Raw genomic sequence first — 11,701 nt, 5'->3', positions numbered from 1 at the left:
GTTTCCCCTCTCCTGATGCCCCAGTGTGGGTACGCCTGGCAGTTGACCAAGGACATGGGGACCTGGGTGACCAAGTTGGTGCTTGGGTGGCCCCAGTGGTGACACCTGGGAACAGCTGAGACATAGGCCACCTCCCAGTGTAACACCTGGCCCTAGACCTTGGTTTCCTGCCCCACTCCCTCCCGAGTGCTCACACTGTGCTTTTGTCTGCTTGAATTCCATCTCTGGTTCTGGTGCCGCCCCCCTTGGGAAATGGATTGGTTAGGGTCACTCACGGTGGCATTATCAGGACTGGAACCCAAGTCTAGCTCACTGCAGAGGCTGGGCCTGCTGGGCTTGCCCCGTCCAGGCTCCCCTGGGTTCCGGATGCACCCAAGGCGGGCTTTGATTATGAATGAGGGTGGGGGTAGGGCTTGCAGCCGGAACACCTCGCTCCCTCTCAACATCCTCGTGGCCGTTGGTCAGGTTGTGTCCTCATCTGTAAAATGGGCCTGATTTTATCATCTACCTGATAGACTCAAGTGAGGTCAGAAAAGCACTCTGTCAATTGCAGTTTATACTAGTTATGTCCTATTTGTGATGATTCCCAGCAGCCTTCCATGCAGCTCTGCTTTTCCCAGCTCCTCACCCTGCAGGGCCCGGCTCCTGCTCCCCAGGGGCTGGGGTGATGTGCTTGGCTCATTGACCCAGTGCAGAAGGGCCTGGGTCCCGCCCTGGACACAGTCCCTTCCTCTCGGAGCCTCTGTTTCCTCTTCTGTGGACTGGGTAGTATGTGCTGCCCGACGTGGATGCCTGGTCTCAGGGAGGTGGACCACCCACCACAGAGTCGAATCCAAGGCGTCCCCTCTGTCCCCATCTCTGCCCTGGACTTCACCATTGCCAGCCACCCTGGCAGGGCTCTGTGAATGGGAGGGGAGGCCTGCCTTAGCCGGAAGTTCTCCAGTGCCTCCGGCCCTGATATTGGGCTAGGAGGCTGGGAGAGAAGAGCTGGGAGGAGGCGAAGGCAGGAATGGAACACAGGGAAGAGTCCATGCTGTGAGGTTTGAACCCTAGCCTCCCACAGATTTGCTGTGTGACCTCGCACAGGTCGCTACACGTCTTAGTTTTTTCCTCTCGAACGCCTCCCACCCTGCAAGGGTGTTGTGAGGCTCTGGCAAGATACAGTATGTAGGAAAATGCCTGGTGCACAGCCAAGGCCTAATAAACGCTGAGCTCCCTGGGGCAGCAGTGGTCTCCTGCAAATCCCCAGGCACCAGAGCAGAGGGTGGGTGGGCCTGGGGTGTCTGGCCTGGCTGAGATGGGGTTGGCCATGGAGATGGCTGCTGCCTAGCCACTGTGGCCTGTCCCCAGCCCCACTGCCACCATGGCCCCTTGGAGCATGCCAGGCACAGAGGAAGAACTGGGAAGAAATTGTGATGGAGGGGAGATGCACCCCCGAGACCACCATGAAGGGAATGAGGGAGAGGGCCCCCGTTTGGTTCTGTCTCTGCTGCTCTAGGGATCGACTGATGGCCGTGACCTAGCAGCCATCAGCCTGTGTGCTAAATGACAATGTCCATCTTGAAAGAGCTGGAATAGGGGAAGCACTGAGGGCAGGATGCTCCACGCACAGGAGGTACCCGGAGGTTCCTGGCCTGCTTCCCTCCCGGGCTGCAAGCCTGGTCAGCTGGGAGGAGACAGCCCCCTTCACTCCTAAGAGGAGGAAGAAAGAAAACGAAAACAAGAGCTACAAAAGCAACCCGACAGCTGAGACACCATCTGTGTTTTCCTTTTTTTTTCTTTCTCTTCGTTTTTAAAACAATATAGTGCAGACTGCACTTCTCACAGTAGAATATAATGGTCAATTTTAGTATAAAAAAAACATTCTCAGAGATTTGTAAATGCACTTAGTGCTTGACCAGGCCTCGGAGAGAGATACAGTACCGCTTCCAGAGCGCCAGAGGGGCCAGGGCTTGAGGACTTCGTGAGGGGACTCCTGCCTATCTTTCCCTGCCTTGATCGTGTGGGACAGGCCTTGGAGGGTGGTTTGCAGGAAAGGAGTTGGTCTGGGCCTTCCAGTTAAAACCAGGAGGGTCCCAAGAGATCCCTCGAAGAAGGCAAGGATGGGATCTAAGATTGCAGGCCCACTGTTAGCCCCTGTGGTGCCTTTGTGCGAACAGGAAAATGATGCCCCTTCCTCAAGATGCAGAAAATTGTAATAAATATACAAGTTTGGGTGAAAGTGGTGTCTCCTTGGACAAGGTGCCCTTGTGCAGTGCACAGCCTGAACAACTGTACCCAGCAGCCCTATAAGATGTATTGGAGGGAAGGGGGAATATGGTAGTCCAGGGTTTGGAGAATGGGGATGGGGGTGCAACTCTGTGTTAGGAAGGAATGGTGGGGGTAGGGGAAGGAGGAACAGGGAGACTGGTATAGTCCCTGGAGCCTCTGTCAGAGTGGTCTTCACCTGGCTGGTGGGGAGACACTTTGGGCCCAGTGACTTCCTATCGGCCTCCTGTACCCTTTTCCAGAATACTGGGGAGCCAGTGTGGGGAGACACAGCTGCCTGACCCCTGGGGGGGCTGCTCTGCCCCCACCCTGACTCTGGTGCACCTATTTCCTCCTGCACCCCACCTTGGCTTGGGCCCCTGTCCCAGGAGGCCCATTCCTGTTTTTGAGTGGTTTCTCTCTCCCTGCCTCTGCCAGCTTAGATAAAGGAAGGCATGGACGTCAGTGGCTGCCCCCAGGCCCTCACTGTGTCCTGGGGCAACCGATGGTGGGGAGGGGCCTTGGTATGTGAGGTTGCCCTGCCACCCTCCATCCGGCCACAGCGAGGCGGCAGCCAGCCTGGCTCCCCTGTGGGCATCAGCAGGCACAGGGTGGGGCTGAGCGCCCCTGCGAGCCACCCACCCTGTTCTGCGGCCTGCCTCCCGGCTCTGCGCCCTGTCCGCATGTCCGTATGTCCGCAGGGCAGGCCTTATCTGTAGACGGGTAGGCGGATGTGGGCATGCTGGTGGTCGAGTAGCCGGGGCACGGCCACCGTCTCATAGCCCTTGCCCAGCATCTGCTCCTTGATGCAGGGCGGCCGGATGTCGTTGATGAGATACTCCAGTGACTGCAGGCTGCTGCTCAGCACCGATGTGTTGCACACACTCTTGCTGGGCAGGCCCGAGAGGGCATCTGCAGGGGGCCCAGCCAGCTCCCGGGCTGCCCCCGGCCCCAGCTCCGTGACCGCCACCGCCGCCGCCGGGTTGTAGCAGTCGCTGGTGGGTGTCACCAGCACACTGTTCCAGGGGGCCGCAAAGTACTGGCCCACGGTGAAGCTGGTGGGCAGCCCCACGCCACAGTTGAGGGGTGACCCGCTGGCCCGCTCGTATGCCCGGCCCCCGCAAGCCTCAGGGGACTTGCTGGCCACCGTGCTCCCACTGTAGGCACGCAGTGGCTGGGGCGGCGGTGGGGGCGGTTTCTGCGGCCACAGCAGGTAATCCAGGCCGCTGTCTGCGTACCCTGCAGGCTTGGCGGCCCCAGCCAACGTCAAGGCTTGGGTGGCTCCCTGGCCCAGCTCAGTGCCTTTCCGGCAGTCGGGCAGACCGGCTGCAGCCGAGTAGGCCATGCTGGGGAAGCTGGGCACTGGGCCGTGCTTGGCAGGGCTGGGATGGGGAACAGCCACGCCCTGGCAGGCAGGGGGTGCGGCGCCCGGGGCCTGGCACTGCTGGTTGAGCTGGTACAGGAGACTGTGGATGGAGGGCAGGTTGGAAGGTGGCAGGGGCAGGCCCCGGCCCGGCAGGGGGATGACGGAGGCGGCAGTGGCGGCTGCGGGCAGGCCGGGTGGTGGAGCAGGCGCCTCAGGTGGCTTGGGGTAGGCCAAGGGCCCCAGAGTGCTGGGCACTGGGTAGGGCGCAACGCCCACCTGCACAGCGGCCGGTGACAGCTTGGTCCGCTTGCCCTCGGCGCTCTTGAGCACACTTTTGGCGGGCCCAGCTGGTGCGGCCGTGCTGGAGGAGGAAACCGCGGCCTTGACAATGGCCAGAAGGCCCTGGTAGCCAGCGGTGTGCTGCGGGTAGGGGCTGTAGCGCTGGCCACTGGTGTCATAGCCATTGACTGTGCGGCTGAGGTGCTTGTGCTGGGGCACACGGATGTTGGTGGGGAAGATCTTGATGGACAGCGGGCTGTTGGCCACCTTCTCGGCATAGGCGTCCAGTTCTGCTGGGCTCGGGTAGCGGGAGGAATGCATGGCGCTGGCCACCGCCTCGCCTGTGGGAGGAAAGCAGGTGTGAGGGCCCATCAGGAGGCCATGCCAACCTCTCCCCACAGGGCTCACGAGTCCCGCCCCCTCCACTCATTTCCCATTCATTTTACTCCTTATTCCTTCTACATTTTTAAACTTCGAATTTCAGTGTAAAGTGCAGGGAACTGCCTGCATCATAAGCTTGATGGACTTTCACAAAAGGAACACACCTGTTTTATGGTACCCAGGCCAGGAGACAGGACATTGCTAATCCCCTGTAGGGTCCCTGGGCCCCTCCCAGTCTCTAACCACACCACGCTAACCACTATTCTGACTTCTAACATGGACTGGTTGTGCCTGGTTTGTGTATGTGGTAAGATGGATTCTACAGTATGTACTCATTTGCACCTGGCTTCTGTCACTTCATACTATGTGAGAGTCATCCAGGTGGCTGTGTGGGGAGTAGTCTGGTCTGTCTCATTGCTGTATGGTATTTGTTGCGTGACTATGCCGCAATCTATTCATCGTTTCTGTTCTGTTAGAGACAGGGTCTTGCTCTGTCACCCAGGCTGGAGTGCAGTGGTGCAGTCATGGCTCACTACAGCCTCGACCTCCTAGGCTCAAGTGATCCTAGGCATGCGCTACCATGCCTGGCTAATTTTTGTATTTTTTGCAGAGACGGGGTTGCGCCATGTTGGCCAGGCCAGTCTTAAACTCCTGAGCTCAAGTGATCCTCCTGCCTCAGCCTCCCAAAGTGCTGGGATTACAGGCATAAGCCACTGCACCTGGCCCATCCTTTCTATTCTTGATGGCATTTGGGTTGTTTCTAGCTGGGTGAGGTGGCTCACACCTGTAATCCCAGCACTTTGGGAAGCTGAAGTGGAAGGATTGCTTGAGCCCAGGAGTTCAAGATCAGACTGGGTGACACAGCAAGACCTTGTTTTTATGAGGAAAAAAAAAAACAACAAAAAAAGCCAAGCATTATGATGCATGCCTGTAGTCCTAGCTACTTTGGAGGCTGAGGTGGGAGGATCACCTGAGCCCAGGAGTTGGAGGCTGCAGTGAGCTGTGACTGTGCCATTGCATTCCAGCCTGGCCGGTAGAGCAAGACCTTGTCTCAAAAAAATAAAAGTAAATAAATACAGTGCCACGGCCCCTAGTGCATGCAGAGTTCTGTTGGAAATATACCCAGGAATGGAATTTCTAGGTCACAGGGGAGATGCCCCTGCCCGGCTTCGGGAGAAAATGCCTGACCGTTTATCCGTGAGACCACGCCAGGCTACACTCCCACCCGCAGAGCACAGGAGTTCCAGTGGCCCCACAACCTGCCAGTGCTTGGTGTCATCTTTCATTCTGTCACCACTCTGGGGGACATTCCTTCCTTCTAACCCATTTATCCTCCCTATGCCTTCCTTCCTCACCTGTGAAACGGGATGATGACCCCCTGCCCACCTCATGGGCTGGTTAAGTGTGCTACTATGTGAACACGGCAGATGGGGCTTAGCGCCAGGGCGAGCTGCTGCCTCTTGCTTCCTGGCCCCTCCTTGAGTCTACTGTTCACCTGTAAGGCCAGCATGGCTGCTGCTGCCTTTTTGGTGAGCCGCCTACATGGGGCTGAAGGGTACGCTCTGTGCTACAGGCTGACTGTCCCCACTATAAGTGGACACAACTGGCCCTGCCATGGAGAAGGAGGGCCATGGCGGGCAGACTCCTGCCCCCATCCATAGCCCCTCCCTGGTCCTGAGACATTCCCAAGGGCAGCCCACGGCTTTCCCGGGGCTGAGGGGGCGTGGAGAGTGGTGGTGGTGGAGTTCCATGAGGCGGATGGAATGGTCCTGGGCATGTAGTTTTCCCAGCTGAGCCTGTTTTCCCACCTGTAGAATGGGGGTCATGATCATGCCAGGTCTCCAAGGTGGCCTCAAGGAATGGAGGCACCAGGGGGCTCAGTAGGGGGTGAGGTACATGATAGGTGCTTGGAGCTCATTACTTTCAGGGGAGCTTGGGAGAGGAGCTTCACCACTCGGCCTCTGCTTCCTCATCTGTAAAATGGGGTGATGCTACTGCTAATACTACTTCCCAAGATGGCTGGGAGGGTTTGACGGGTCATGTGTGGTAGATGGCGTTAACAAAAGCTGGTGTTCTGTGAGCGTGAGTATTAATACCTTCCCCATCTGCCCAGAGGAAGGGCCCTCCCATAAAAGGGGCAGGGGACTCATGCCACCCTTCCGACAGGCACAGGTGGGACTGGCATCGCAGCTGGGGATAGAGTGCAGACCCTGCTACCTCCCCACTGATCAGAAGGCCGCTGGCCTTCTAAAGCATCGTCCCTGACACCTCGTGGGCTCACAACCAATCCAAGTGAAATGGGATGGAGAAGAACAGGTGGTGGCGGGACATGGGGGTCCAGAGACAGCTTCTCAAAAGGAACTGTATCCTGGTTAAGTCCTGGGCCACTGGTAGAAGAGGTGAAAAGGGAGGGAGAAACAGATTTCAGGCAGAGTAAACAGCCCAGGCAAAGGCCCTGAGGCAGAGAAGTAGTCAGGGTGGGAACTGCAAATGACTCGGGAGGAGAGAGGCACTGGGGCAGGCTTGCAGAGAGAAGCCCAAGAGAGGTGGCCGGCCGGGAGGGCCTCTTCGCTGCAGGAAAGCGGCTCTCACTGCACGGAGCACTCTGGCTGTGTGTAGAGACATGTTTGGCTGTCACAGCTAGGGGTAGAGGTGCTACTGGCATCGGGTGGGTCATGGCCTGGGATGCCACTAAACATCCTACAATGCACAGGACAGCTCTGCCACAGAAAAGGGTCCAGTCCCAACTGTCAGCAGGGCCAAGGGGGGAGAGGCCCCAATGTGGGGCACTGGGCAGCCATAGGAGGTTTTAAGCAGGGTAAGGCATGGGCAGGCCTATGAGCCTAGGCAAATGAGCTTTGGTGGACTTATTTGCCTCTGCCCTGGGGTGAAGGGTGTGGTCTGACCTGGCCAGGGCAGCAGGGAGTGAAGAAGTAGGTGGCTCTCCGTTCATCTGGCCTCACTGGGGCTGGGCAAGTGGACCCAGCCATGGACCCCCATCCCGACTCTGCCCGGGGCAGCCTCCTCCTAAGTGGCCTAAAATAAACTCAGTGTGGAGAATGGAAATGTCACTTTGGCCAACGGGGGAATCTTTCTCCGAGATTGGATTTAAACTACATTATACAAGCAATTTCATGGGCACTTAGCGCCACTCGGAGAGTCCCGCAAAAAAGGGACCAGCTCTTCATTTACCAGCCATAAATCAGCAGTTGCTATAATGAGCACAAAAATGTCACTTTTATGCAATTTTACAGATGAACAAAACTGGTGAAATTAACTGTGGTAACCTACTGGAGTCAGCAAAAGCAGCTGCCGGGGGAAAAAAAATTATATCTGTATGTATTTTTGTTCCTCTTAAACTCTCTTCCCAAGCAAGTTTCTGCCATTGTGGTGTGAAAACTCATTTGTCCTCACCATTATACTTTCATTTGGAGTTTATCTTGAGTATCCAATGAGCCACCAACTGTGAAAATGATTAAATCTACAAAATCTATCTAATGGATGGAATAAATTAGGTGTTTAAAACCTTAAGAAGAAGAAGAAAAAAAAGGAGTGCCTGTTCCTAGTCCCCATTCACTGAAAGAAGGGGCATTTTGCCCCCATGTGGTCAACAGGGCTCATTGAGGGTGACCTGGTCCCTCTGCCATTCCACAGAAAGTGCCATAATACAGAAGCTCATTTTGGTGAGCGTCTAGTATGTGCTAGGCTCCAGGGCCATGGCTTTTTTTTTCTTTTTTTTTTTTTTAAGACAGGGTCTTACTCAGGGTAGAATGCAGTGGCACAGTCGTAGCTCACTGCAGCCTCAACCTCCCAGGCTCAAGTGATCCTCCTGCCTCAGTCTCCCAAGTAGCTGGAACTACAAGGGTGTGCCACTACACCTGGCTAATTTTTGTATTTTTTGTAGAGATGGGGTCTCACTATGTTGCCCAGGCTGGTCTCGAACTCGTGGGCTCAAGTGACCCTCCCACCTTGGTGTCTCAAAGTGCTGGGATTACAGGTCAGCACTTTGAGATGCCACGGCACCCAGCCTCCATGTCTTTTCTTGATGACTCTCGTTTGGAGGCCCCAACAACCTAGAGGTGGGAGATGGTCCCTGTTTTACTGATGAGGAAACAGACAAGTTAGGACATTTGGCAGCTGGCCTCCATGATCTGCCACTCACTCCAATGATTTTTATACCTCCTGGTATTCATGCCCTTGTCCAGTCCCTGGGACCCACACCAAACAGGACTGACCTGTATAACTAGTATGATACTCTGGAAGTGAAAGAATATGGCTTCCAGGGCTCAGTCATAAAAGTAGTTGTGGCTTCCTCCTCACTCGCTCTCTCAGACCACTTGCTCTGGGGGAAGCCACTGTTGTGTCAGGACACTGAAGCAGCCCATGGAGAAAGAGGCCCATGTGGCCATGAACTGCAGCCTTCAGCCAAGAAGACCATGTGAGACTTCTTGGAAGCAGATACTCCAGCCCCAGTCAGGCCTTTGGATGAGAGTGCAGCCCTGGCCAATATCCTGACTGCAACCTCATGACAGACCCTGAGCAGAACCACTTAGCCAAGCTGCTCCCAACTTCCTAAGCCACAGAAACCATGAGAAATATTAAATGACTGTTGCTGCCTTAAGCCACTGAGTTTTACTTGTCACACGGCAGTAGGTGACTCATGCAGTTCCCGCTGTACAGAGCAGGAAGTGGAAGCTCAGAGTCTCCCAAAAGCATGCAATCAGCAAAGGGTGGAGCTGAGATTCAGGCCCAGTCTGTCTGCTTTCCAGGCTGTCTTCACCCTACCTCCACCTTGAGGCGGGGCAAAGCCAGGGGCTTCATGAGGCCCTCCTCTTCCCTAGAATCAGGAGGAGGACAGTCCTGAGAAGGGACCACAGAGTCAGCCTAGGGGCTCAAGGAGGCAGGGAGGCCACCCAGGGAGGCAGCTCTCACACCTGCCCTGGGCTTCTGCCTGGCACCTAGCAACCTCCAGCTGGTGGCCCTGAGCCCCAGTCCCTCTTAGAGATGGGCTTGGGGGAGCTGCTCAGTGCTTCAATGTGCTTTGAATGTGAGTGCCTTCAGGTGGGGCATGAGCCTCCAGGTCACTGGAGTCCCTGTCTGAAGTCTGGCCTGGCCACAGTGCTCCGGTGGCCCCTGAAAGCCAATGGGTTTGCAGCTCCTCCTTTACATCTTTTTCCCTGAAGGACTTTCCTGAGCTCACCCATGGGTGCCTCAAACCCAACCTGTTCCACCAGAGTAGCAATGGAGGTGGCTTGGGGTCCCAGACTACTTGGGGCCCTGACCCCAGCTTGGTGAAGGCTCTAGACTCTCCCTTGAAAGTGGGCCCAGCTGCGAGTGTTTAGTGCAATTGCACAGTCCCATTTTGGTAAATGTAATGACAGGAAAAGGTCTTACATGAAGGAAGTGGGTGAGCCAGCGGGCTGGGGCAAGCTTTTCAGCAGTGGCAAGGATGGTGGGGAGGGGGCCTGTGGCTTCGTGACTCCATTCTATCAAATAAATAGGATGCCATGGAAGTGGCGCCGTGTGACTCTCATGGCTGGGTTGTAAGAGGCAATGTGCCTTCCACCTGGAATATGTTCTCTTGGGACCTCCATCCTTGGAACCTGGCCACTGCATTCTGACGAAGCTGAGGCCTAACATGTGAGCATGCAGGTCTTCAGAAGATTTCCATGGCCCCTACCATCACTAGGACATCACAGGGCAGCTGCACCCTCCCCACTGTGCCCGGCCCCTATTCCCGAGCATGACTGGCTGTTTGGCACTGCTGGTTTTGGGTTACTACACAGCTACAGTAACCAGAACAGCAGGGCATGGGACTATGAGTGGCAAGATGCAGGGGCACCTAGCTTGGACAGGGTGGTCAGCAAAGAAGCCTCCTCTGATAATGTGGCTTTGGAGTACAGATTGGAGGGAGGTGGGCAAAGGAGCCATGTGGATGGTTGATGGAAGGTAGTCTTGGGGGGTTGGTGAATGCATGGGACCTGGCACAGCTGTAGGAGCAGTTGTTGCAGGGTGAGGGTGGGTGGGGAAGACAGGCTGGAGAGGCGGGAGTGCACTGCAAACTGGCAGGCTTCAGGGCCACTGCCAGGACCCGGGGGTTTCCTCCGCGTTGGAAGGTTCTGAGCCGAGAGGAGAGATCTGACTCAGGTCTTCCTACGACCCCCCAGGCTGCTGGCTGGAAAGGGGCCAAAGGAAGCCCTGGGAGCTGCCCAACTGCCGGCTCCAGGCAGAGTACCCACACCCAGGGGCCCTCAGAAGCAATGGGACTTGCTGGGCCCTAAACATGAGGTTCGAGAGGCCTGGAGATGTGGGGGATATGGACGGGGAGGCACATGGAAACAGGCGGCTCCCACATGCCTGTAACTTACTACACCCTCGCAGGCTCTCTCCTTCTCTCTGGAAGGAGATAGAACCAAGGTGTGAAGGAACAAGCCCCAAATGCTGACAGCAGCCTGCCTGGGGAAGAGGGCCTGGGTTATGGGATGGCAGGGGGATTTTACTCCTCTGTGCTTTTCTATAATTGCCAGCAGCCAGTGACTGAGTATTGATTTAGGATGCGGGGAGGGGCGCACAGCTCCCTGTCCTCCTCGGGTCCTGCCTGGAGCCTGGGGTAGTGCCCTTGGCAGCTGCATCAAAGCTCCTCGTACTCCCGTGGACCCTTCTGGCTTGCCACCCGCCTTGGTGAGGCAGCTTCTGCTCCTGGGAAGAGCACAGAGGCCTGAGGGGGCAGCCTTACAGCATCTGGGGGTGGGGCTGCAGGTGGAACGTGGACTCTGAGCCACAGATCTGGTTCAAGTCCCAGCTCTGCCACACACTGGCTGTGTGGCCTTAGGCACACCACTGTCCCTCTCTGAGCTTTCATTTTCCCTTGTGTGAAATGGGTGAATGCTGCTGCTGACCTGGGAGGTTCTGTGAGAGGTGTTAAGAGCCGGCTTAGCTCAGTGCCTGCCCTCAGTGGGGGCATGGTTGTGGGGTTGATGACTTCGTCGGAGCCCCCTCCACTGCCTCCAAGCTCCCAGCTCCCAGCTGCCTCTTTCTGTAACCCCTCCACTGAGCTCCTGCTTGTGTGAATCTGAGCTGCTGAGGGTGGCATTCAAGGCCCTGGCCACTTGGCCCAGGCCTCCTTCCCGCAGGCCCCTGGAGCCACACACGGCGTCCCCAGCTTCCTCTCATACGCCACCCTCTGTTGACTGTTCACTCCAGGCCAGGCATTGTGCCAAACCCTCATGGCCTTGCCCTTCCGCAGTCCTTGTGGCAGCCCCGTGCTTCAGAAGAGAAGGTCAGACATTCAAGGAGTAGGGTGTCAAGCGGGGGTCACAAACAAATGCCTAGAGAGGACAGATGGCAGGGACTGAGGTGGGCAGGGAGAGTGTGTCCTGACCAGAGAATGTTCACATTTAAGCAGCGTTCAAATACCCAGCAGGGCCA

General features: G+C 56.5%; 1 protein-coding gene across 3 annotated transcripts in view; it reads right to left on the bottom strand.

The window, feature by feature from the left end:
- Positions 1-1,747: 1,747 nt before the first annotated feature.
- The window catches only part of FAM222A (family with sequence similarity 222 member A), a 56,737-nt gene continuing 46,783 nt past the window's right edge, over positions 1,748-11,701 (bottom strand). For all 3 annotated transcript variants that reach the window (XM_001138665.7, XM_016924150.3, XM_054663507.2), the window contains exon 3: positions 1,748-4,233. In XM_001138665.7, coding sequence (XP_001138665.1) covers positions 2,957-4,233 — 1,277 coding nt within the window. In that variant the 3' untranslated portion in view covers positions 1,748-2,956. The remainder of the gene's footprint in view (positions 4,234-11,701) is intronic.

This window comes from Pan troglodytes, chromosome 10, assembly GCF_028858775.2.
Source record: "Pan troglodytes isolate AG18354 chromosome 10, NHGRI_mPanTro3-v2.0_pri, whole genome shotgun sequence".
NCBI lineage: Eukaryota > Metazoa > Chordata > Mammalia > Primates > Hominidae > Pan > Pan troglodytes.
Note: the sequence above shows the minus strand (reverse complement) of the source record. Positions and strands in the feature narration are given on the sequence as shown.